Below are 27,069 nucleotides of genomic sequence, written 5' to 3'. Positions count from 1 at the left end.
TAAGTAAGCTTTATTATTTATGGTTTTGAACGTATGGCGCAATATGTGCCACAACACAAGTAAGAGACGCAGGTGCTTGTATCAATGGAGTTCTATCAACTACACACTTTATATCTTTACAATCTCCCTCAATAGTCTCACCAAGCACATGCGAATGTTCACGAATGGCTCCATGACCAGTAGATCACCAAGAAGAAATGATTCACAAGAAGTTACACAACCGAGGACTCAATCTTGGAAACGTCCCATGCTACCGTACGTCAAATACAACTATGATGCAAGTTTTGAAGCAACAACAACAGGACATCATGTCTTGGTCAACTCGTTTTCTTGACACGGAATTTGTTTTTGTTGGACGCCATTGTCATAACTTTACTCCCCCAGCCCACCTACTATAGTTAAAAATATGGATGCATATAAACTCTGTTTTTATTTTACTTTGAAACATAGTTTGTTTTGTATTCCCCCACCTCAATGGTTAACAGAACAATTTAATCTTGATTGAATTGTTAACCCGACCCGGAAATTAAATTAACCCGACCCGGAAACTAAACCCGGCTTCTCTCCTCCTCCGACCCCAATAGATCTGATTTCTCCGACTCTTTCTCTCTCTCTCTCTCTCTCTCTCTCTCTCTCACACACTACTCTTTTTGTTTGCCTCTCCTCAACTCTGTCTGGGCTTGTTCTCTTCGCTCTATGTTTCTTCTACAGTGATAATGGCGAAGAATAATGCCATCGACAACGTTCCTCTGTCGCGATTCGGCGTTCTCGTCGCCCAGCTTGAGTCGATTGTGGCGTCAGCTTCACAGAAAAACCCTGACCCTCTCCTCTGTTTCGAGATCCTTTCTGATCTTATTTCCGCCATCGATGAAGAGCCCAAGGTCTCCTTTCCCTTTTTTTGATCGATCCTTTCTTAATATTTGTATCCCGCCATCGTCAGCTCAGTGTCGTCTGTTTTTGCATCTGAAGAATTTATCTGGAACAACGATGATTGTTATATTCATAGACTTTGATCTGTGTGATCAACTACTAGTAGTCTTCTTAGTTACTTTCACAGGCGGCCATTGCTCTCTTGTTCTTTTATTTAGCGTCGGATTCGTTTCTAGATTCATGTTGAACCTGAGAATGAGTTTATTATAACTAGGGAACACTACATTGATTCAAGTACCTTTCTTTGTGTATATATATTTTTGGCATTTTTTTTTGTGATACTTCTGATGGGGTTATCAACGATCATGTGTATCAGGAGTCTTTGTTAGTCACGCAAAGAAAATGCGAAGATTCCTTGTATTCTCTGGTTACTCTAGGTGCTCGAAGACCAGTACGTCATCTTGCGTCTGTGGCTATGGCGAAAATAATTTCAAGTGGTGATAGTATTTCGATATACTCTAGAGCTAGCTGTTTACAAGGGTTTCTTTCCGATGGGAAGAAGAGTGATCCTCAGCGAGTTGCAGGTAAGCTCTCTTTTTGTTAAGATTACTGGCAAACTGTTATTCAGCAGCTATTTTCATATAAAAATATTTCAAATAGTGTAGGTTTTAGTGATGTTTTGGTATAAAGATGTATATTCGTCACCCTCCTTAGCAAAATATAAATTATCAGTTTTGATCTGCTGTTTGGTATTCTGTCGAGCACATCAAGTAACCATACATTTCATAAAGTTCATCCATGTGGAAGTTTTTTTCTTTATGATTATTTGGTCTTATCCTCCAAAGTTAATAGATACAATTTTTTTCTAGGTGCTGCCCAATGCTTGGGAGAGCTGTATCGTCATTTTGGGAGAAAAATTACGTCTGGCTTGTTCGAAACAACAGTTATTGTAACAAAACTAGTGAAGTTTAATGAGGTATCACAGTTCAACTTTACACTTTAAGTTCTTTCCGTCATGCGGAAAAGTAATTTTGATTGGTTTAATCTACTTCAGTGGGTCATGTCTTTTTATCAGTTCCCCAGTTGTAATATTTAGAAAGAACTATATGGTGTGAAAATATCAAATAGGTATCTGATTTGTTGGCCGTGAAGGGAGGAATTAAAGCTCTGCAACTATTGCTATTGTGTCCTAATATTTATTGGGGAATATGGTTTGGTATAAACTAATTTAACTATTCCTAGTCTCGGAGTCTGCTGTTTCACTTTTTTCAATTATTGAATTCATTTCCACCCAGCTATTATTATATAGAATTTGTGAAGAAACTTGGGCTATCAAAGAAAACTGACCTGTGTCACCACAGCAATTATTTCTTGATTAACTCTGTGTTGTTTGCCTTGCTTCAGGATTTTGTGAGACAAGAAGCCTTTATCTTGCTTCAAAGTGCTTTGGAAGGCTGCGGTGGTACAGCTGCTGCCACTGCATACTCAGAAGCATACCGTCTCATCACAAGATTTTCCACTTCGGACAAATCATTCGTTGTGAGAATTGCTGTTGCTCGTTGTTTGAAGGCTTTTTCCAACATTGGGGGACCAGGTCTTGGTACTAGCGAATTTGATACTTTAGCCTCTTACTGTGTCAAGGTCAGTTTGATGTGCTAGTAAAACTTGTATGTTTTTAACCCGTTCTTCTTCCAATTTCTTGGTGGGCTGATGTCTATCTCTGAATATGTATATATGCCTCTGTTAACGTAGGGTATTGAAGATCCAGAATCATCTGTCCGAGATGCATTTGCGGAGGCTTTGGGCTCATTGCTTGCACTAGGAATGCATCCTGAAGTGCATGTAGGCTTATTTTACTAGTAATTTGCGTGCTTCATGTCGTCATAATTTGGAGGTTATGAACTTTTTTTTTTGTTAGGTCCAACCTAGAGGTAAAGGTCCATTTCCACCAGCAAAGAAACTGGAAGGTGGTCTGCAGAGGCATTTAATTTTGCCCTTCACAAAAGGTAGTCTTAAGACAAGATCTCTGTGTGTAAATTTTTGGTTCGTTAAATCTTCAGACTTGGGATATATATACATCTTTTTAAAAAAGGTTCGCAGTAGAGCTTTCTTTTGTTTTGCGAAGTTCTTATTCCGTTATGCAAAAATACTTAATAATCGCAGCGATTGGATCTCGGGCAAAGAATACACGGTTCGGTTTGGCTCTGTCATGGGTGTTCTTTTTACAGGTAAACAAATGCTGGAATCTTTTCAGTTTTTGTGTTGTCCTTGTGTGATTAGATTTTGCATTTCAGATTTGACATTGAGACATATTATCATGAACATTTTATATGGGCCGTTTTAGGAGATCACAGTATCACACCAATTGTTATACTGCCTATATTGCCATATCATAAGACCTGCAGTTTTCTTCTACTAGTGAATGTGAATCTATTTGTAGATTCCAGTGATTATCTTTAATTTACATACATGTCTGGCACCATGGCCTTGTAAACTTACAAAGTGTTGAATATATTTTGCAGGCCAACAGGATAAGGTATTTGGATTCAGATAGTGAGCTTCAAGACTATTCTTTGCACGTCATGGACATGTTGCGGGGTGGCTCCTCAATTGATGCCCATGCACTTGTAAGTCACACTTGTTTCATTTCCTTGCAATTCCAACCTTGTCATTTTTGTCTTGCATAAGTTCTTCATACATACTTCTATATTTTACAACATGTATTCGTTTTTGAAGGCATGTGTTCTTTACATCCTACGGGTTGGCGTAATTGATCAAATGATGGAACCAAGCCAGAGAAGCTTTTCCGTGTTTCTCGGAAAGCAGGTTTTGCAGTTTTACTGAATCACTCATTTTCCCTGCAAGTCAGATCTACATATTCAAAAAAATTAATTTTTGGTCCTACATCATAATCAAGTAAGTTAATGTATTTTTCCGAAATAAATGCAGCTTCAGTCTTCAAATGCTGGTCCATCAATGAAAATAGTTGCTTTGCGGGCTTTGTCATTCACGCTGAAAACATTGGGAGAGGTGAGGCTGCTACTGGCGTAAACCCTTCTGATTAAATATTTTTCATGAAACTGCTGTTAGTTAAATTTACTAATTAATCTTTTAAGCTCGATTTTTATTTGCGTGCCTGCAGGTTCCCCATGAATTCAAGGATTTTTTCGATGATACAGTGGGTGCAGCATTATCACATTTTTTGGACCTTGTAAGCTTTCACATATCTTGTTTTGACAGTTACTCTCAACACGAGTGCTTTTCATCCCTCATATTTTTCCTGGAAATATTTGTCAGAGAAATATATTTCTTTCCAGCATTCAGATATTCTTGATTCTTTCAATCTTCTAGACTCTGATACTCCTTATCTACGTGATCTTGTTTAGTACCAATAATTGCACTGAAAGACATCTTCGTTTGAACTTCTTGCTACCACTGGATGTAAAACTGTTTCATCTGCTTTAAAAGTTAGGTAAACAAAACCTTTATAAAAAGAAGTAGTAATGGCGTTATCACAGTGAAGGTAGGTAAACAAAACCTTGATGCATAGAAATAGAGGGTTGGAAGAAGCTGTTAGACAGTACTTTTTGATTGCTTTTCTGGATGTAGTAGCTTGATATATCGAAATTTTCAGATTTGGTTATGTGTTTATTAATTTTACCTGTCATGGATCTATGTCTGGGTACATTGGGTCAAATGACAACCCAAGGGTAATTGTAAATGCATAATTTATAGACGTAAACTTGATTTTTTCAGGTACGTGTTGAGGCCGCTTTAACTTTACGTGCTTTGGCTGAGGTTGATCCTACGTGCGTTGGTGGGTTGACATCTTTTGCTGTAACCACTCTTAATGCTTTACGGGAAAGTTTATCTTTTGAAAAGGTAATACTAGTGCTTCCAATTCATCTCAACTGAGTTGGATTTTCTTCTTTCAGTATGATGATATTAAGGTGTGGCAACAAAAACGTCAATATTGATGAAAATATGAAGGGTCATTCTGATCCGAATGTAGAACACCATATGGTGAAACTGAAGATCGAAAAATATCTGAAAGACATCATAGTTTCCCTTTTTATGCTTATGACATCTTTGGCTTTCATATAATTGAAATTCTTCATCTTCAAGTCTCTATAAATAGACATTATCGATTGTGAGCTGCAGCAACTTCATGACGGGGAATAACTTAATAAGTAACCATTGTTGTTCTGTAGGGAGAAAAATTGAAAACTGATCTTGCTTCTTTGCATGGGCAAGCAGCAACGTTGGCAGCTCTAGTCTCCATTTCTCCTGGACTATCCCTTGGTTATCCTGCTAGGTAATAGTCTTCATAACTCCTTATGGTCACATCATATTCACTGTTTCAGCACTTCAAACTCAATGTTAATACTCGTTTTCGATAAATTAGTTACTAGGCATTTAATTCATACATTTAGGCGGATAGTTTTTATTATCTCTGTGAGCCGATGAAGAAATCTTCCCACTAATCCTGTATATTGCTACCTTTCTCATTGCCTTAGACAAATAGATGAAACCTTCACTCTTAGTACTTTTAATAGTTTTTGGGCGTTTGTTATTTGCTATTTTTCCTAATCAAACTAGTTCCTGGTCATACCTTTTTGCGTATCATGAAAAATTCGGAGGATACTTTGTGCTAGATAGTCAAAATAGTTCTCAATCTGCCACGACTTTGTATAATTGCCAATACAGAACTTCCATTTTATCCAGTTGCAATACTTTTCTGTAATTTTATGTTCACAGATTGCCAAAGTCGGTGCTTGAAGTTTCAAAGAAGATGCTAACAGAATCAAGGAGAAATGTTACAGTTGCCTCAAGTGAAAAGGAAGCAGGATGGTTATTGCTATCATCATTATTAAATTCTATGCCAAAAGAGGTAATATATAATCCGTATGTCTTGAACTGCGGTGTCCACGGCATGCATTGTCTTATGCAATTCTATTTGATTATATAGGAGTTCGGGGACCAAGATTTTGATATTCTAATCTTGTGGACTGACGTCTTTACTGGAAATCCAGAAAACTTGATCAAACAACAGGGAGACTTAAAATCTACGTTAAGGTAACTGGCTCTTGATACATCAAGCCTTTCTTTAAACGCGAAGGTTTCAATATTCTTTCCTGTGCTGTATATTTTATCTAAGCTTGTGGAAGCGAACCGTGTTTATTGTCTTAGTTTATCTAAGCTCCTGGAAGCGAACCGTGTTTATTTTCTTAGTTTATTTTTGACACATAAGTGGCTGGTTTGAGAGGGCTTAGTCCTCACTTCTCCCTGAACTTCATGTCTAAAAGGAACGAAAGTGATGACTCAAATATTTTTATTCTTGATAACAAGTAAATGATCAGTGTTTTCCTTTTGGTAGTGTGTGGTCTGCTGCAATTGACGCACTCACAGCTTTTGTACGACGTTTTGTATCTTGTAATGATGGTATCCTGCTCCAACCTGTACTGGCAAACCTCCGTAGGTATGGCATTACTACTGATTTTCCTACAGTTTCTGTCTACATGTAATTGCCAATTTAATAATTCGGCTATTTTTATTTGAGAATAAGTTCTCATATCCTTTACCTGTATGATGAGTTAATTGACAGTATCTTATTCAAAACAGCGCTTTGTCTAGTGTATCGACAATGGCCAATAAACGGTTTTCTGATGTCAAAACTTTCGTCGACATACTCATCATAAGAATATTGATAGCTTATCAGTCTATCCCAGAACCCTTGGCCTATAAAAGTGAGCATCAACAAATTATTCAGCTATGCACAACACCATATAGGTAAAAGAAAATGTCATCCCAAACTGCTTGTCTTTCTAACTTCCCTTTATAAATAAATGCTAAGGACATAGCTAGTGATTCATTCATGTTTGTTAATCACTGAAGTAGTGATTCCTTCATGTATGTTAATTGAAAGGGAACCTTCTGGATGTGAGGAAAGCTCGTGCTTGAAGGCGCTCCTTGACAAAAGAGATGCATGGCTTGGTCCTTGGATTCCTGGCAGGTGCCTACATGATCATCTGTATTTATTAGTTTGCATTCCCTAAGGATTTTTTCTGTATTTGTTTCCTCACATGTTTCATGCAAGGAGATGTAACTTCTTATGAACTTTTATCCAGGGATTGGTTTGAAGATGAGCTTCGCTATTTTCAAGGTGGGGAAAATGGTCTAGCACCAAGTGTATGGGAAAGTAAAGTTTCTAGTTTCCCGCTGGTAAGCGCAATGGCTTCTTGGTGAATTTGTTCTTAGTGGTTGAGCTGGTTTTTGTTTTTTTGGCTACAGACTTGTCTTTTTTTATTTATTCTCAACTCTTATGCAAAATTTCTGCAATCATGAAGCCAGAGACTGTGAAAAAGACATTGGTGAATCAGATGGTTCTCTGCTTTGGTATCATCTTTGCTTCTCAGGTTTGGGATTACTATATGTCCAGATAGGTCCTTGTTTTGCTATGACATTTGCTATTTTGGTAGTCTAAAATGATTGTAACCTTTTCTTCGCAGGATAGCCAAGGGATGCTCTCACTTCTTTCGGTCATACAACAGTGTATGAAAGCTGGAAAGAAGCAACATTGGCGTACAGCCAGTTTGACTAACATTTGTGTTGGACTACTTGCCGGTTTAAAGGTGCTTCCAATACTTGTATATGATTTTTGTGCATTTTTACAAACCGTAGTAGAACAATTGGTCATGATAGTAGTATGGTAAGAGTACATCCATGTTCTGGTGTCTACCTCGTGTATGAGTGTACCTAGGGCTGAACTCAGGTGGTGTTGGAAAACTAGAATATACACATATAGTATGACATTATATCAAGGATCATAAACATTTGTGGTCTATATGTAGAGCTGATGAGTTTTGTTTCATTAAAGAATGAAACCAGCACTATTCTTTTAGTATGGAACGGTTGTGCTACCGTTCAGATCATTGTATCTGAGTTCAAACCAGCACTAGCCTAGGCAATGTAAAGACTATTGTGCTGCATATATCATCTCTATCTGAGTTCAGATCATTTTCTGTTAAATGAAAAAATATGATTCTGCTACGTTCAGAACTTAATGTTTCTTTATCTCTCAGGCTTTGCATGCTCTACGTCCCCAGCAACTAACAACGGAAGTATTAAGCTCAGGGCAAGCCATTTTTCAGGTATTTATGTCAATACAGATGGTAGTTCAGAATTATGAATCTAATCTCTGAATTGATTCTCGTGTTTTCTTATATATATCTTTTGATATTTCTGTTGCTGTAGAATATTTTAACAGAGGGAGACATTTGTGCGTCGCAACGCAGGGCAGCATGTGAGGGTCTAGGTCTTCTAGCTCGTCTTGGAAATGACATCTTTACAGCAAGAATGGTTTGTCCACGATGCAGTTCTCTACATAAAATTCGTTTGTGACCTTCTTTATGCTCCTTAAAATTGGATGCTTATGGGACCCTATACCATGTCTCTGCTTTTGCTTTATTCACTTGTTTCCTAAATTTAAAAAAGTACAATACCGATTGTCTAGGTGTTCTTTTTTTTTTCTTTTTTTTTTCTAAATCTTTAGCGGTTGGATGTATGACAAAACATTTCCTTTGTTTGTCACATTTGTTTTTGTATGGTGATAAATAGACCAGAGGGCTTCTTGGCGACCTAAGTGGAATAACAGATCCAAACTATGGTGGATCAATTGCTCTTGCACTTGGTTGCATTCATCACAGGTGAAGTTGGCTTCTAACTTGATTCATATGTTGTAAATATATATAAAATTGTAAAGTAGGTTAATATGTGTCTGGTTCTGATACTTTAACGGCAGTTAAGTACAGATATTATCCATCTTTGCAGATATGTATTGATTTACATATTGAAAGCTACTTCGACATGTTGATCTGTTATATTTTGAATTTATTTCTACATGGTGTGCAGTGCAGGAGGAATGGCATTGTCGTCCTTAGTACCTGCTACTGTTAGTTCAGTCTCATCTCTGGCCAGAACTTCTGTTCTTGGTCTTAAGATCTGGGCCCTGCATGGGCTTCTTTTGACCATTGAAGCTGCTGGTTTATCATTCGTATCTCATGTTCAGGTAAACAGTTTCATAGCTCATTAAAAGCTTAGACTGCACAGTTTTCATATCTACCTTTTTCGATTCAAAAGATCTCATTTTGGTGTTCGGGCTGTTGGTTCATCAAACTAAAATGAACCCAGCGCATCTACAAATTTGGCTAAATTAGTGACCTGGTTATCACCGGAATGTGATAATGCTTGACAGAGAGAATAATTCTCTGGTACAGTTCAATAGCTGCAACTCAAGATGTTTAATAAAGTTTATCATCCTTATATTAGATGCATGATTATAATTGCTTACTGTTCATATGGCTTCATTCCCCCAGCTTGATTTGATATCTCCATCCATTATGTCTTATCATTCCCATTCTGTATTCATTATTAGGCAGCATTAGGACTTGCCTTGGACATTTTGTTGACTGAAGAAAGTGGATGGATCGACCTTTCTCAAGGCATTGGACGCCTTATTAACGCTATTGTTGCTGTCCTTGGTCCTGAGCTGTCTCCTGGAAGTATTCTGTTTTCACGCTGCAAGGTACTATTCTGGAACTTCCAACCTTGTCTTTCGAAAAAAAAGAGATGCACGCATTTTTAAGGGGATTTAGTACACCCCAAAACTACCAACCTTGCATCACAGTAATGCATGCAGTCTGTTTTGCTTGTTCTAATTAAAAGTTTTTGCAGTCTGTTATCGCAGAGATTAGTTCTTGGCAAGAAATTCCAACACTACTTGAGTATGTGAATGCCTTTCTCTTTGCCACCATCATTTTTATCCATTGTTACCACTATATTAATTATTTATATCCTATCCTGTGTCAAGCTTAATTGTTATTCTACATCTTAACAATTTCAGGAGCGTCTGTTTTACCCAGCAGCTTATTCTTTTTGCTCCACAAGCAGTTTCAGTACATTTACATGTGACGAATCTTCTAATGACGCTGGCATCAAGACAGGTTTTTCTTTTTTGCGCTCTCTCGTTTCATAGGTAAGTCTACAAGGGCTTCCCCTGATGAACATTAGTTATATCTTTTGTGAAACAGCCGATAATTAGACGTCTATCTGTGTCAACTCTTCGGCATTTGATTGAGAAGGACCCGGTAAACAGCATGCTTTGATCCAAATTTTAATTTCCAGACTCCTAAAATCTTGGAATTAATGGCATCTTTGGAATTTATCGCATTCTTGTGATTTTAGGTTTCTGTCATTGACGAGCAGATAGAGGACAACTTATTTCAGATGTTGGATGAAGAAACTGATTCGGAGTAAGAAATTGTTTTTTTCTGTAAATGTTCTCGTCTTATTGAATGTTTAGTTCTTATGTAAGCTTATGATTAACTTGATTTATTTATGGACTCTGGAAATGGTGTGCTCTTGTAGGATTGGGAATCTGATCCGAAGTACCTTGATACGCCTGCTTTATGCAACATGCCCATCACGCCCATCTCGATGGATGTCAATATGCCGGAACATGGTAATAGCAATGAACTTTTTCATACAAATTTCTTGGTTTTTTATGGACTTTTCATGGATGCAGTATGAATCTGAAATGGGACCATGTCAATTTATTTGTTTCTCATGATTGCTGCCATTTTGCTCAAATTTTTTTATGTGTTATTATATATCCAGATCTGCCTTCTTGTCCCCAAAATCAATTGAACTTTTTTTTTTACTCTGCTAACAGGCCCTTGCAGCATCCGCTGGAAGGAGTGCTGAAACGAACATCGCAGAAAGCGATCCTGCTAACACAAGAGAGAAGATTGGAGATGATGATGAAGACATGGTTTCTAGCTCTACTGGGAAATCTAGACGTGCCAATCCTGATAAAGACAAAACCTTGAGATATCGAACCAGAGTTTTTGCAGCTGAGTAAGTGGGAAATGTTTCTTTGTTTTTTACCCTACCTCTCTACGGAATATCGTTGGCATCAATATTTTCAATTAATGCTCTGGAACCATATAACTAAAATTGATGGAAAATAATATTCCACCTGAGATTTCAAAAGTGTATGTGAAATGTTTCATCATTGAGCCAATGATAATAGAAATCTGAACTGTTGGTTAATCCTGAGCAGTTAATAACGTAACGGTTGCAATTCTAGTCAAACTGCAAAAGAGTTTATATATATTCTGTGTTCTAAAGCATGTCCTTTTTAGCTAAATCATCCCAATTGATTTTCGACTGTAGGTGTTTGAGTCTTTTGCCAGAGGCTGTAGGAAATGATGCTGCTCATTTTGATATTTTATTGGCGAGGAAACTTGCTGCCGATAGACAAAGCTCAGGTGACTGGTTAGTCCTTCAACTACAAGAGCTGATATCTCTTGCTTATCAGGTAAAGAAAATAAACTAACTTTGTAAAGAACCATTTCAAGTAATCTTGAAAATGTTCTGAGAGAATTTTGACATGATCTACCAAATTATTCAGATAAGCACTATTCAGTTTGAAAACATGAGGCCAATTGGAGTTGGACTTCTTAGTACTATTCTTGAAAAGGTGAGACTTTCTGGTAGTAGAAGATTTCTGAATTGTAGTTACATGTGGTTCCCAACACTTTTATATGTTTCTTTATTTCTTTCTTCAAAAGTTGTCTATTTGATTGTTCTTCACCACCACCCGATTCTTTTCCTCACAACATGTGTTTTTGACCAATATTTTGCTAGCTTCCTAGTCATATTCACCTTGTTGATCTGGTGTGGTAGTTTACATTAGAAAATAATTTATTATTTTGTGATACTTGTGCAGTTTAAATTGGTAGCCGACCCTGAACTTCCTGGACATCTTCTTCTGGAACAATATCAGGTGCTCCCCATGCAAAATCATTTCTCAACGAATACTAATTTAAATTTTTAGTGAACATAATAGTTACTGACAATTATCAAACTTAGGCTCAACTTGTGTCTGCTGTTCGTACTGCCTTGGATGCAAATTCTGGCCCTGCTCTTCTGGAAGCTGGGTTACAATTGGCCACAAAGGTGAGCATGACATTCGTTTCTTCCTTCAGATTTTGTGCCATTATGTTACTAAATTAATGTGTTTAAATCCAGATAATGACCAGTGGAATAATAAGCAGTGATCAAGTTGCAGTCAAACGCATATTTTCTCTGCTTTCACGTCCACTCACTGACTTCAACGAATTATATTATCCTTCGTTTGCTGAATGGGTCACAAGCAAGGTGCATAAGCAACAAAAGTTTTAATTTTCTAATTTTATTTGGCTTTCACTGACTAGACTTATTCTTGCAACGTAGATCAAGATCAGGCTTCTTGCTGCACATGCCTCGCTTAAGTGTTATATATTTACGTTCTTGAGGAAACACCATGGTGAGGTGCCAGTAGAATTTGAAGCACTGTTGCCATTGTTTTCCAAGAGTTCGGATCTGCTCGGGAGGTACTGGATTCAGGTCCTAAGGGGCTACAGTTATGGTTGCTTATGTCAGAATCTGGAAAGAAGTGTGAGTCAACACTTAATAGTCTTGTTTTCTCTCTTTAGCTGAACACTTCCATCCTTCTGCTCCCCTATCTTCTAATAAGATCTTTGATTTGCCGCAGCAGTGCTCATTCTTAGACGAAATCCCGCCACATACTGTGTCAAGAAGGCTACAGCCTTGTCTGGAAGAGGCATGGCCTGTCATCCTGCAAGCTTTAGTCCTGGATGCTATGCCTGTTTATCATAGTGTGGAAGAATTTTCTGATAGCTCCTTAATATCTAGATATCGCATGGTTACTTTAGAGGTTGAAGATTATCAGTTTCTATGGGGCTTTGCTGTACTTGTCTTATTTCAGGGGATGCATCCAGCCTCTAATACGCAAGTAATACCTTTTAGCTCAGCTAAAATCAAATGTAGTGGAGACTCCACCATCAATGGATCTACATTCCAAGGCCTAGAGTTATATGAAATTGTATTACCAATTTTCCAGTCTCTTTCTGCTGAAAGATTTTTCACCAGTGGCTTTGTCAGCGTAGATCTCTGCCAAGAACTTTTGCAGGTAAATCCACTTAAATTATTTTCTTTCGTTTGAAATATTTATCATGCCATTCTATTTTAGTTCTTATTATCATCAGCTACTAAAAGAATTTAATATAGGTTTTGAGTAACCACATGCTTCTTCTTTGGCACATATATTCTGCACATCTACTCAACCCCACTTTTTTCATATTTTTCCTAACTGGCTTATGATTTAGCCATGTCCAAGCGCAATAGGCTGTAAGCTTTAATTAGTCATTCACTACTCTGATTGGATTCACTTTCCTTTTGTAACTCATCCAGGTTTTCTCGTATTCTTTTCATATGGACAGTTCCTGGGATATTCTTGCAGTATCAGTAGTGCAAGAGGTAGGTACAAGAGTTGTTGATTTTATTGAAACCATCGATTTAGGTCCTAACCATTATCTTTGGCTTGCATATACTCACCTTTCCCTAAGATTGGAAATGTGGTTTAAGAACATTTGTATATATGTATTCTTTCTCTGTTCTCGTTTACCTTTATTAAGTTGGAAATTGGAACAATGACATACTATTCCTTGTACAAATGGTTTAAACTCTGTTAGATGAGTTTCCTCGTAACAACTGATTCCTGATTCATTTACCAGGAGTATATAGTCCTTATGCGTTAGCAAAGATGCTAGTTCTGACGAAGTTTTTATTTACGTTTTAACAGATTTCACAAAACTGTCCAAAAGATTTTCTTGAAAGTGAGCAGTTTGCCTATTCGACCATTGAACTCTGTCTGGGGTACCTTTTCAAAATTCTCCACAGGTGTGCACTTTACCAGGAGATTTTTGGAAGCTGTGTTCATTTTTGTTTATTTTGAACCTGATAATTCTAGAGAGAAATATACTGACTACATCTGGAAACAACCGTAACAAAGATCCCTTCTTTTCTATTTCAGGCATAATGAAATTTCACCAGATGATGACATTTGGGATAATTTGCTTTCTCCTTTATTTATCTCCATAAAGACTCTAGTGACACGTTTTGAGTTAAAGGTAACGTATAAATTTTGAGGGATCTTTGCTTTATATGTTGCAGTTTTGGATCTCTGTTTTATTCATTGCACTCCTTACATCTAACTGATGATTGTTGGTTGATGCAGCATCATTTAAATTCTGCATCTCTGGCATTGTTATTAAGTGGCTACAAGTGCATCCGGGAAGTCCCCACTGACGCATACCTATCAATAGCTCTTGAGATTGTGAAGTCCACCAATGAGTTATTGCTTAAGCTTACCAGAGCCTCATCACAAAAACCTTCAACTGGTATGATAATTGGATTCACATTTAATGTGATAATATGATACAGTAAAGGACGCTGTCATTTTAGCTTATACAGTAAAGGACGCTGTCATTTTAGCTTATACAGTAAAGGACGCTGTCATTTTGCCTTTTGCTAAAATGACAAGAGTTTGTATAGGATGAACAGATAGTAAGTTTATATAGAATTGGAACTGGGTTAATCTTTGGTCGACTAGGCTGTGTAGGGGTGGTTATCAGATGGTGTCAAAGTTCTGTGAAAGGTTGGATTTGCTTGATGGTACATTCAGTATAGATCATGTATGCTTTCTGTCTGTCTTATGTAAGCCCCGAAGTTGCAAATGCAGAATTGTGAAGTTGATTTTCTGCAACTGAAAGCTTTTGCTTCCTTTATTGGGACATTGAAAAGTTTGTTGAAGCTTCTTAATCAAAACGTTTTATTGCAGATGACACTAATTTTGCTGCCGATAGTAGTGTTCATATAAGAGCAATTTTTGGTGCTTGTCTGCACATGGTTGATGATCTGACTAAAGATTGTATCAATGGTATCCATCTTGTGGACAACAAGAGATCAGGGTTACGCAAGCTTCTTCAGTTGAAGCTTGTATTCTGTCTGGAACAACTTTTCTCACTGGCTAAGCTTGCCTACGAGTTTGACTGTCCAGTAGATGAAACTAATACCAATTCTATCTGTATTGCCATGTTAAAGAGTTGCCAAATTAGTATAGCAGCAGTAATGAAAGATTCTAATGTTCAGGTATCTGAGACTTGCCTTCTTGTCATATGTTAGTTCTATCATTAATTATCAAGCTCTTAACAGTATAATTTCAAATATCTGTAGGTTCAAGCTACTGTTTTACAAGTGCTAAAAAGCTTGGTTCAGCGTTACAAAAACCCAGAGGAGAAAAGTTTTGCGGTCTTCTTTGTCGGCGAACTTATTGGAGATATTGTCAGTCTAATGCAGAGGGCGCTTCTGGTTGTTTTCTCGTTTCTTCCTTCCAATTTCAACAGAGTTTACATTCTAGAAGACAGAGCAATCTTGACGTCTTTTTAGATAAAAATTATGATAACTGACTTCGTTCTTATTCTTTTGGATAGAAACCTATGAATAAGGAATCAGTGATCATAGCTGGTGAATGCTTGCGGTTCATAATGCTACTTCAGACACACTCAATTACTGATGAAATTCAGAGGGGATTCATGAGCCTTTTTCTTGAAGTGGTTCTTGTGGTTTTCTCCAAGACTTCAGATGGTGTTTCTCAGGTTCCATTCCTAGCCCGATCGGTGAAGTTTATGTTACAAATTTTCTGCTCCAGTGTTAAACGTCTTTTTTATTGTTTCATGGATCATACCAGGAAGCCCTTGAGTTAAGAAATGTAGCTGTGCGGCTTGTTTCCCATCTAGCTCAGTTACCTTTGTCGGCTGTTCACTTTAAGGAAGTTTTGCTGTCGCTGCCAGCAACACACCGGCAGCAGCTTCAGGTTCGTGAATGCATTCAATTTGATTTACTCACCTGAAAACAGTGTGTTCGAAAGTTTTAATGGATCCCAAACCCCCCATCCTTTTAATCAACTTAACTTTTTTCTTTATTTTCCTTTGATGTGTTGTAAGCATTTTGCATGCAAAAATTGAACTATCTAATTGATGTCCTTGTTCTTCTGATGTTTAGGATATCATCCGTGCTTCCGTCTCTAAAGATAGTGCCCTTCCAAAGCCAAAATCCTTGGTTCCACCCATGGATATCAGATTACCAGCACCTATGGTAGCAACACCTGAAAAAGTTACCTCTACTGCTGATATGGTTAAAGCAGAAGTATTGCCCACTGTGCCAACATCATTCAATCAGGTTAGCACAATAGAAAGTGGAATTGACGAAGAAAATGACGAGGAGTATGAAGAAGAAGATGATGATGATGATGATGATGATTGGGACACTTTCCAGTCTTTTCCTGCTTCCACAAATCTTGAAGGGCCAGAGTCTAAGACAGAAAGTGTTGCTGAAGAGGAGCCAGATCTTCCTGGGAGTTCTTCTATACATGATAATGAATCAAATACTTTAGTACTAGCAGAAGAAGCTGATGATCAAAATCTTGCATCTGACCACCATGCCACAGACACCACAAGAGAAGATTCAAATGACAAAAGCAAAGAGGTTGAAGAGGAAACAGTAGAGCCATGTTTTACGACAAGAGAAGACTCGGTTGACAAAAGCAACGCGGTTGAAGAGGAAACAGTGGAGTCATGTTTCACGACAAGAGAAGACTCGGTTGACAAAAGCAAAGAGGTTGAAGAGGAAACAGTAGAGCCATGTCTCATAGAAGAAGCTCTTACAAGCCAGAATGACAAAACCTTATCTGATGAACATCCTCTTGAAATGAAGGAACAATCAGTTGAAAGTAAGAATTTGGAATCAGAAAATATTGGAACTGATATCAAACTTGCTTCAACTGAGATAGATTCACCAGCACCAGATGATGATCATGAACCGCAACAAACTCAAACGTCACTCGAGGATGAATCTAGCAAGGAACATGTTGGGGCAGATGTTATCGTAACGGAACAGACAATGGCTGAAAATAAGAGCGAGGAGGATTAAATATGTTAGGAGACTGGTGATACAAAATTTTACTGTAAACATTTTTATGATTCATTTGTGTTTGTCTTTATGCGTCATTTCAGTTGCTGTGAATGCGCTCTGGTTTGGGGATAAACCTTGAAATTGGTTTATTACATTGTTTGGTTTTTCTACTGTGATTTCTTGTAAAAAAAACTCCTCTCAATCTCTGCGCAAGTGCTAATTAGCGACAGTGTAGAGAATATATAAGTAAACATGTATTTTACTAGCGACAGTGTAGAGAAAATAAAATTAAAATTCAATACTTTATTTTAAGAAAGATAGAAATGGATTTGGTGAGGTTTCTTGCCTGCAAAAAAAAAAAAAAAAAAAAAAAATCATTGGTGGGCTCTGTAGCATGTATGTGGAAAGAAACTTTACCAACAAAATTTCTCTAACTTGACGATCCCTAGTAACTACTTGTAGGTAAACTAGAAACAGTATGAATTAGCTGTTAATCGATTGATTAAAAATAGCCAGTTAAGGCTTTACAAGTATAGATGATAGCAGCAGAGAGAGAGAGAGAGAGAGAGAGAGAGAGAGAGAGAGAGTACAGATTGCAGCAAGTGACCAAACAATGAATCTATTACACACTAGACAGACAGACATAATCCAAAAAAAATCATATTAGACACTAGATAATTTGCACTAATCAAATCAAATCAAGAAAAGAGGGGTTGTGAGAGATCATAAAGAGGAGGACCAAAAGCTCCAAGTGAGCCCGAGTTGTAGTTTCCCACATCCGGATTCATCAGTAGTAGTTCAGGCGGAATCATCGGCAGAGATTGCCCTTGGTTCATCAAACCTAATGGGATTTGCGAGACATTCCCGTTCTCATGGTTAAGCAGAAACATGGAAAACTGGTTGTTTGGTTGTTGTGGAAGCAGATATTGATTGATCGTATTCCTAGTACTACTACTACTCGCACTCGCTCCTTGATTCATCTTCCTCTGTTCCCGAACTTCAACGAGAGCACGAAACCTATCTTGTAATCTGGTTACGTTACGCTCCAAGGACTGAACCACTCCCGTGACTTGCTCACCCGGGTAATTATCAAACCTAGGGTCCCAAACTGGAAACTTGGATACACGTCTCGGTCTCTTCTTGTTGGAATCTGCGAGAAACACGTTAAGATCAACGCTTCTTTTGTGTCGTTTCGTCTCGCTCAATGCAATGTATCTTCGAGCTATGGCTTCGACCTTCTCCCTCTCTTCTGGATATGTCTTAAGCGCTCCATCGGCTCCATAACAGATTACGCAGAGTTCGATTGCACAGAGCACTGAAAGCTCGCGAGCTTTCTTAAACAAAGTAGCTTGTCTTCTGATTAAGCTTGTAGAAGAAGAAGAATAAGAAGAATTAGGTTTTATTTTCATCGTCTTCGGTTCGGTTCGGTGGTGTTGATGACTCTTGACTCTGACTCTGAGATGAGAAGAATTTCTTGGGTTTTTTCTTAGTTATTAGTCAAATTTGCTATACGATTTCGTTAGAGTGATTAGTCATTTCCTTCTACTTTTTTATTTTATTGCTATCCGTGAATAGTCTTAGTATTATTGTTTATACTTTGATTTCATATTCCTAATTTGAAATATGTAATGTAGGACGAAGAAGATGGAGCTCATGTCATTCACAAAATCTGTAGCAGATGTGATGCAGGAAGTTGAGGAGTCTGCTAAAAGGGAGATTGAAGTATCACTCAATCCACCTTCAGAGGCTGATGATGAGGCACCACCAGGGCCTACGAATGACAGGGTCAAGATTGTCATTACAATTCAGGAAAAAAGATGAAAAGAAGCAATGCCGTGTGTTTGCGGTAAGTTTATCAACATGTAGCTTGCTAGGCAAAATTTGTACGTGGGATTAAGAGTTAGTTGTTATGTCACCCTCGCTAACATCCGGATAGCTAGATATTACAGAGCGTTCTAGGAAAGCATGAGTTTAGATTGGGGATTGAAGAGATCACTTTAAATATTGAAAGGGATCTTAGAGGCTTATTTGAGGGGTCGCTGAAGTAATAATATAAGAGTTCCCTGTCTTTATCAATGTGTAAATTATGAGATGCCTTTGTGTACTGATGTAGAAATGGTATTTTCCTGTTTTCTTGTAGGATGAGAAGTTTGAGCAGGTTTTCAAAATGTTTGCAGAGAAAGCTAAGCTTAACCTGCAAAATCTTGTATTTATTTTTGACGGTGATAAGATTGATATCCATCGAAGTACACGCGTTAACAAACAGGTAACTGATGAAAAGTCCTCATCTTTGTTTTGGGTCTTATTGTGATATGATGATGCTCATATCTTTGATTGGATTCAGTCAGGCATAAAATCAGACTGAAACCACCTGCATGTTGCTTCTGTCTGCCAAATCTAGAATGTCAATCCGTTCAACTTTTGCGAAACCACCAGAGTTTTGTTTTGTATATCAACATGGGCATGGAAGGGGATCTCTGCTAACACTGGTGTTGTATCTGTGACCTTTCTCATTTTATCGGAATTTTTTATCTTTCTTTCTTCCTTTCATCGTTTGGACTTTGGATAGTAGATTCAGCTTTTTATTTAGGATGTACAATATATGAGATAAACCGGAACCATTTTGATCTTAACTAAACCAAGGAAATCCATTGTGTAACAATCAAAACTATTGTGTAAGCAGACTAAGCAGTAAGCTCCGTACGTAATCATCTGCTCATTGTAAATGTCGTTTTAAGAAAAATATAGTAGGACCTCTATAAATTAATACTCTTTAAATTAATACTCTATAAATTAATAATTTTTTCCAGTTCCGAATTGGGCGGTATAAAAAATGTCATATTTCGATAAATTAATAAGATAATAATGTTTTTGGAAATCCTATATAAACATATGGTCCATCAATATCATAAATTCATAATCATATAATATTAATATATATATATATATATCTAAGAAAATCTAGTGAAATATGACTCTATTGTTATTTGCATATTCTTGAATTTGTATTCATATTGGAGCTCATCTCTAATTTTTTTCATTATCGTCTTCTAAAGCCACATCTAAAAATTGTGAAGAGTTCTAAATGTGATAATTGCTTCTTTATATGTAATTGGTTCTAAAACTAGCGCAATATCTTATTCGACTTCATCATTACCATGAATGATAATATTAACAATTTATTCTAAACTCTAAATTTCTAACATCTATCATTTTTACCTACACTTTAAACTTAGCAATTACGATAGACAAGAATATAAATTAAGAAAATTCTTTACAAATATGAATAATAACAAAAGTATCTTATTTTGTAATACAAAAATTTTAAGCAATTACGATAGACAAGAATATAAATTAAGAAAATTCTTTACAACTTTGAATAATAAAAAAAGTATCTTATTTTGTAATACAAAAATTTTAAAATTATGAAAATTAAAAATATTTTCATAAATTAATAATTATTAATTTATCGATAAATTAAAACCTCTATAAATTAATAAAATTTCATGGTCCCGACTTTATTAATTTATAGAGGTTTTACTGTAGACATCTCTTATATATATATATATAATATCAAGAATTAACATATGACATAATTGGTGAAATAGACACTTTTTAACAAGTAATTTGAAAAGTAAACACTTTTAAAAACAAATTTGAGAAGTCGACACTTTTCTCTTTCCTCTCTAACGTCAATATCTATTAGAGAGATACTTAGAAAATGACATTTTAAACTTTTTTTGTTTTTTATATCCCACATAAAGACAACTTTGTTTTTAAAACTAGGTCTAATAAAATTTAGCCCAAAAACAAAGGTATGTTTTCATAACTAATGAACTTTATACTTTTTATATTTTTTACACATGACCAAAATAATAACCTAAATAAAAAAATTATTTTTACAAATGAAGAAATCATTTTCTTAATGGATTTATGTGTTTTAAGTTTTATATGTGTGCTTGATTTTTGAGAAATATTCTAAAACAAGTTTTATGGACAATTATAACATTTCATAAACTTCCCAAAATATCATAATTAGACACATTATAATATTTTAAATTAATTTATAGATATTTCATAAACTTCCCAAAATTTCTAGAATTATTTTTTTTTAGATTTGAGTTCTCTATTTTACATTTAGGTTATAGTTTTGAATATGTAGAGTTTAGTATTTAGAGTATAGAGTTTAGTTTTAAGGTACACCAAACCTAGATGGTACACCAAATCCACATAGTACACCAAACCTAGATGATACACCAAACACATATTGTACACCAGAATAACAATATTTCACACATTACAATATTTTAAGTTAGTTTTCAGATTTTTTTTTTTAGGTTTTGGTTCTCTATTTTACATTTAGGGTATAGTTTTGAATGAATAGAGTTTAGTATTTAGAGTGTAGGGTTTAGTTTTGAAAATTTATTTAAATGGTACACTAAACCTAGATACACCTAACCTAGATGGTACACCCAACCCAGATTGTACACCATAATAACATTATTTTCACACATTTCAATATTTAAAGTTAGTTTTGAGATTTCTTTTTAGGTTTGAGTTATCTCTATTTCACATTTAAGGTATAATTTTGAAGGGATATGGTTTAGTATTTAGATTGGCTCCGATTGGTAACCACGTTTAAAAGAGACGGTTGAAATTTTAATAGCGGTTGTAAAGAAGGTGGTTAAAAAGAAAGCAGTTAAAGTTAGCGGATGGAAAAGACAACATAGTAAAAGAAAGCGGTTGAGTATTTAGCTTGATTGGTAACATTTAAGCGGTTGAATAGTATAAGTTATAAAAAATTGAAATTAATTTAGTTTAAAAATGAAATAATAAATCATTATCTAATTCATAATATAAAATACTAATATATTTAAATGATATTAACGAAATGATCAAATGTGATATTAACAAAATTAGCAAATGTTTATTTTTAAAATCTTCATAATATGATATTAACAAAATCATAATCTCCATGTATGTTACTATTCAAATCATAATCTTGATTTACTAAATTTTTATTTATTTTTGGCTTACTAACCTTTTCATATGGAAAAAACATTGAGAAGAATAGCAACATATATTAAATTAAGATTAGAGTTTGAACAATAAAACTGTGCAGCTTTTTGTCCAAAGAAAAAAAAACTGTGCAACATATTTATAAAGCCAAACGTTGGTTTTTGATAGTGGATAGGATGAGTGGTTGTAACCACCAAAAACATGAGTGGTTGTAACCACCAAAAACAGGCTCTAACCACCATGTTCAAACGCTTTCCCCAATCATGATATCCAACCGCCTTCTCCAAACGACTTGTTGATTGGTGATCATTGGAGCGGCTCGTTTGCAAACGAGGCGTTTGTGTGCTTCCAATCAGACCCATTGTAGGGTTTTCATTTTGAAAATTTAATTAGATAGTATACCAACTTAGTTGATAAACCAAATCCAAATAATATTATATATATGTCAAAAACCGTAACCTAAAAAACCAAACCAAAGTAAACTGAAATAAATTGTTTGGTTTGGTTATATTGGTCTGAAAATCCATTTGGTTGTCAAATTTATTAACCAAATGGTTTAGGTTTGGTTTGGTAAAAAATCGTAATACAGAATGGTTTTTTGGTTTTTGATAAATATTTTGAATACTTATATATAAGTATATATGCACAGTTTATATTATATTTAATAATATCTTTAAGATTTTTTTAATTAGATTTATAATTTTTTGAATTTATTTTTTTGGATTTTACTTTTTAAATTATTTGGAAGCTTTGGGTTTACGAAACTAGATTTAGCTTATATTAATTTAAGTTATGTATAACTTATTGACTGATATATTATTTCTATTTTTTTGTTTATTTTATGCAACATTTATAACTTTTTTTTAGTGTAAAATATGGAATAACCTAATAAAACCATAACCAAACCGAACTGAGATACGTATGGTTTCATTATTTATAAACCAAAAAACCCATAAACCAAAAAAACCGAAACATATCTAAACCGAAATACATGTGGTTTCTATATGGTTTTAATTTTATAAATCCGAAAAGAACGTATACTCAAAAAATAAAACCGAAAAACCGAACAACCCGCCCCTACTAAAGTTGTTTGGATATGGATATAAACATTTTATGTCATTCAATGCTAATAGTTTCCAAAACAGATTTAATTGTCAAAATACTCTACAAAAATACTAGTATAGATATATAAAAATTTGGATATATTTTTTCATTTAGCCTTACTTTTTAGTCTATATATTTTTTCATTTAGACGAAAATATCATTTTTAACTTTTAACCATGGAAAGTGCCAAGCTGTTTTACACCATTACTAATTGAGTAATTGACAATGTATATTACTTGGTTTTAACCTGCGGTATACCGCGAGATGATACATTTAAACTAAAATTATATTTGTTTATTAATTATGTTTGTTTTATTTAATGTTTACAATTGTATAAGAGTATTTTGATGGTTAATTTTAGGATTTAACCCGCAATATACCACAATATAATTTATTTTTAAATAATCAGAATTTAATGATATTAATTAAATATATTTAATATTTTAATATAAATACTTTTGATGAATACTTTTATAGCATCAAAATAATATTATTTCAAATTGACATTAATACTTTTGATAAATACCCGTGAAATTGAAGGGTCGACGAAAAACAAAATAAAAAACATCGAACCCAGAGAAGAGTAAACAAAAAGAGGAGAAGAGTAATAAAAAGAGGGGCTGAAGCATTTATAAGTTCGTTAGCTCTCCCTCATAAAACATAAAAACTTTAAAAAGTCAGCTACTGTGGACTATTCTCCATCAGCAGAAGAATATAGAGGTCACAACCTTATCATTCAGCTGTGACACATGGGAAGGCATAAAGACTGCCCCAGGTTCGGTGATCCCTGCATGGCTTGAAGAAGTCTTAGACATCTCTACATACTTCATCACAGTTCCCATATGTGCAACTGCCAAATGAGCATAACAAATAGGTGTATATTCTTATGTCGTCGGTGATGCTAACTTGAGAATATGGCTCAACACTATTTATAGGCGAGAAATTAAGGAACTAATTGAACGCATTAGCAACTAATTAGGGATTTCATATTCGCATAATATATATTGGGAATATGCCAAGTTTATGTTATTAGATTAATTTTGAGCCATTAATTCGTTTTTTATATGATTTTGTATATAGAGATTTGGGGAGAATTTATATTTTAGAATTGATTGTGGTAATTAATTAGGAAGATAGAAAATCAAATGTAGCTGATTTATAGGCTCTTCGTAAATTTATATTTTGAAATCGATTATTCTAAGATTTTGTAAAGATATTTTGGGACGATGAAAATAGATAATTTTATTTCGGATTTAATAGGGTGATAAATTAGGAAATCTTTCTTTTTGTTAATGGAAAACGGTTGAATCTATATTTTTGTTTTATAATTTAATTAAAAAACATCTATTTACAATGTCATGAAATGTAAATATTTCTTAACTTCAAGGCTTGTTTGCTAAAATTGCTGTAAAAATGTTAATATAGATGTGAGATATAATTTTCTACAACACTACTTCAAATAACTTGACTTCCCTTGAATTATTACAACTTCTACATATAGTACTTCTTCTGTTCCAAAATATAAAAGTTTTTGAGTAAAAGCATAAAAATTAGGAAACAATAAATATTGTATTACTTAACAAAATTCAACCATTAGAGAAAAATACAATACAATTTAAATAGTCAAAAACTATTAAAATAATATTAAAATATATGTAAACTTGAAAAAATCTTATAAAATAGAATAAAGAAAAAAGCCTAAAGTAAATATATAAATCACATGGTAGGTTTCTCTCTCTCTTCTCTCTCTACGATTTTTCTGAGAGGAAGAAACTCTCCTATCAGCTTTTTGTTCGCCGATTGGTTTTTCTCGGCTTAGTTTCCCGTTTATTGGGCTCGCTTCTGGCATCCCCGGTTCTCTCAACGGGGTTGGCTGGCTTTTATACGGCAGTGATGGTTATTTTAGCCCTGTTTTGGCTGGCTCTTTCTTCGGCAGCAGTGGCTATCTTAGCTCCATTTTGGCTGGATTTACTCTAACATATATGTCATCCTTCTCTCGGCAGTGTTTGGCTAGACATAGATCCGGTAATTAATGATGATGATTGCTTCTATGCCGATGCTTGATGGGTCGATGGAGTTTGTTTGATTTACATGTTATGATGTAGATCTACTCTCTTGATGATCGAAAAGTTGTATATTGAAGACGAAGATGAAGAAGCTTTGCGTGGAGTCATACTCTCAGCAAATCGGAATTTGCCTTATTCTCCAGGCTTAAATCGAGATTTTCTTGTAATTTTCCGGCGATTTTGGCCGGGTTTAAAGTTTGCCGGCACTACTTTCGTATGCCGGTGATCGGAGACTCCACTCTCTTCGACTTCTCACATGTCAGCCATCTTGTTTCTCTCTTGCCACATGCTATGTGTGTCAACGCTTTACTCTTCAGTAGGATTTTATGGACCTGAGCTTTTGTTTTATTAGGCTTGTTTTATAGACTTGTTTTATAGGCTTGTTTATTTTGGCATGTAATGTTGGCCTGTTATACTTGGCTTTATATTATAAATAAAACACTTTTGTAAAAAAAAAAAAGCCTAAAATATCTTTTATCTATATATACATTTTTGGAGACATTTATAAAATAAATCCTCGAGTTGGAACTTATTTACAATCATGCCATTAACATTAATTTTACAATTATTTTTTTATTTTAAATAATATCAAATTTGGAATCTAAACTTAAGAAGATTTTCACCAATTCAAATTTCCAAAAATATCGGACCAACACCCATTAACATTAAATATTTTATATTTAATTAACCAATTCTCTAAAAAATTGTTGATAATAACTTATTTTCATGTGTTTGAAAGCCAAATGATTAAACTGTTGATAATAATTTTAATTTTTTAAAAAATTTGGGTCCCGAACTGACACAAATTGTTAAAAAAAAACAAATCGATATATCAATATAAGAAAATCGGGTCTCTACGTATAAACCAGGTTTGGGTAATTAATTTTGTGATATCATTGATTGATTCTCTCTGATTCTGTAGTATAAAAATCATTTTGATTTCACAGTTATATATAACTCTCAATAATGAATCTATATATCTATATATACATTTTTGAGACATTTATAAAATAAAATTTGAAGTTAGCACTTATTTACAAGCATATCGCTGACATTAATAAATTAATTTAATAAACAAATTAATTCTACTTATAATTGTTTTTTTTATAGAAACTAAGTGACTTAAAAGGTAACAAACATAATTGTAAATGTCTACAGATTGTATTTCCTTATTTTATAAGGAGGTGAGTGAAGAGCTATTGTTCTTTAAAAAATTAAAAAATTGATTTGATAAAAAGTGACTTTTAGCCTCACATACTATATTTTACTTTTACGAGTTTCGTAAGATGAGTTTTTGCGGATTAAAAATCTTTGAACATGTTGCGTGATCCGCCTAACATGACAGGTTTGGACTATAGAACCAACACTAAAACTATTAGTTTATTTCATATACTATAGATTTGTAATCATAATTTGAAAAAGTAACTTATAAATTATTTGATATATGAACTACAGAATATTACACATACTAAAACACATTCTTAATATTCCAAAAAAACAAAAAATTGTATACACATATACACTAACATACCATATATACATATACCTTTGTTTAATTATAGAAAACAAAAGTAAGTGTTTTAAAATTTTATATTTTATCTAATAATAAATTTAATGTAATTAGGTTATAAATTGTATAAAATGTAAGAAGAAGAAAATTCTACACAAAATTATAAATTAATTAGATAAAAGTTAATTAATTGGGAATTTGAAAACTAAATAAATTAAAAATTATTATTTAAAATATAATAATTTATAATTTAGTCCCGCGGTACACCGCGGGTGAAAACCTAGTATATTGTAAGAGAGAGAGCAGTTAATTTGTGTTAGTAACTTAGTATCGTCGTGTCACTATCCTAATTTTACCAAGACATATGTAACCAAATTTTTTTCTACTTTTTTCATATGTAAAAACATAATTTTAGTAAGGGAAAATCATGTTTTAAACCTTCAAAGTGTCACTGGATAGCACTTTAAACCTCAAGGAAATTTCACTAACACTATAAACCTTCAAAATGATTTTACTAACACTTTGAGCCTTTAAAATGATTTTACTAACACTTTAAACCTTAAAACTAACTTTCATTTTTGTACCGCCATAAAAAATAACGGAATAATAATATCCGTCAACACG

The 27,069-nt window shown here is 34.6% G+C and overlaps 1 protein-coding gene, 1 long non-coding RNA gene and 1 pseudogene across 9 annotated transcripts; 2 read left to right on the top strand and 1 right to left on the bottom strand.

Moving 5' to 3' along the window:
• The first annotated feature begins 382 nt into the window (after positions 1-382).
• On the top strand, positions 383-17,011 carry LOC104704690 (protein SWEETIE). Of its 7 annotated transcripts, XR_015562115.1 has the most exons (49): positions 383-881; positions 1,247-1,454; positions 1,740-1,846; positions 2,275-2,511; positions 2,623-2,712; positions 2,789-2,876; positions 3,034-3,098; positions 3,393-3,497; positions 3,607-3,696; positions 3,820-3,900; positions 4,013-4,081; positions 4,627-4,752; positions 5,082-5,185; positions 5,629-5,761; positions 5,840-5,946; positions 6,248-6,349; positions 6,493-6,660; positions 6,797-6,883; positions 6,999-7,092; positions 7,218-7,286; positions 7,380-7,502; positions 7,953-8,021; positions 8,125-8,229; positions 8,488-8,576; positions 8,782-8,938; positions 9,305-9,454; positions 9,604-9,653; positions 9,773-9,872; positions 9,960-10,016; positions 10,114-10,181; positions 10,297-10,390; positions 10,601-10,785; positions 11,104-11,248; positions 11,342-11,410; positions 11,660-11,716; positions 11,803-11,889; positions 11,962-12,090; positions 12,166-12,369; positions 12,470-12,590; positions 12,701-12,904; positions 13,186-13,251; positions 13,577-13,674; positions 13,808-13,904; positions 14,012-14,174; positions 14,615-14,925; positions 15,010-15,144; positions 15,267-15,431; positions 15,524-15,649; positions 15,838-17,011. XR_015562115.1 is itself a non-coding variant. In XM_087458870.1 (48 exons), the coding sequence occupies exons 1-48, from the start codon at positions 717-719 to the stop codon at positions 16,762-16,764; spliced, it is 6,756 nt and encodes a 2,251-aa protein (XP_087314996.1). In that variant the 5' UTR covers positions 383-716; the 3' UTR covers positions 16,765-17,011. The 7 variants fall into 7 exon arrangements, 6 of the variants coding, with proteins under 6 accessions (XP_087314996.1, XP_087314995.1, XP_087315000.1 ...); XM_087458870.1 differs by having other exon boundaries at positions 12,470-12,904; XM_087458869.1 differs by having other exon boundaries at positions 12,467-12,904.
• Positions 17,012-17,221: 210 nt separating this feature from the next.
• LOC104701316 (agamous-like MADS-box protein AGL103 pseudogene) lies at positions 17,222-18,334 on the bottom strand (annotated as a pseudogene). The gene has a single exon (XR_015561445.1). The product of XR_015561445.1 is annotated as an agamous-like MADS-box protein AGL103 pseudogene (transcript).
• Positions 18,335-18,681: 347 nt separating this feature from the next.
• LOC147941473 (uncharacterized) lies at positions 18,682-19,408 on the top strand. The gene is made up of 3 exons (XR_015561446.1): positions 18,682-18,790; positions 18,887-19,012; positions 19,091-19,408. It is a non-coding gene; the product is annotated as an uncharacterized LOC147941473 (long non-coding RNA).
• Positions 19,409-27,069: the final 7,661 nt, after the last annotated feature.

The sequence above is a fragment of the Camelina sativa genome, chromosome 7 (assembly GCF_030686135.1).
Source record: "Camelina sativa cultivar CO46 ecotype springtype chromosome 7, ASM3068613v1".
NCBI lineage: Eukaryota > Viridiplantae > Streptophyta > Magnoliopsida > Brassicales > Brassicaceae > Camelina > Camelina sativa.
The sequence above is the reverse complement of the archived record's forward strand: the minus strand, read 5'-3'. Positions and strand labels throughout refer to the sequence as shown.

What these genes read in the sequence shown, in the direction of transcription:
- LOC104704690 (XM_087458869.1), top strand. Translation starts at nt 717, where the DNA reads ATGGCGAAGAATAATGCCATCGACAACGTTCCTCTGTCGCGATTCGGC. An exon ending in AAGTTTCTAGTTTCCCGCTG is followed by an intron (nt 7,093 to 7,217) that starts GTAAGCGCAATG and finishes GCAATCATGAAG; the next exon opens with CCAGAGACTGTGAAAAAGAC. An exon ending in GATGAAGAAACTGATTCGGA is followed by an intron (nt 10,182 to 10,296) that starts GTAAGAAATTGT and finishes GTGCTCTTGTAG; the next exon opens with GATTGGGAATCTGATCCGAA.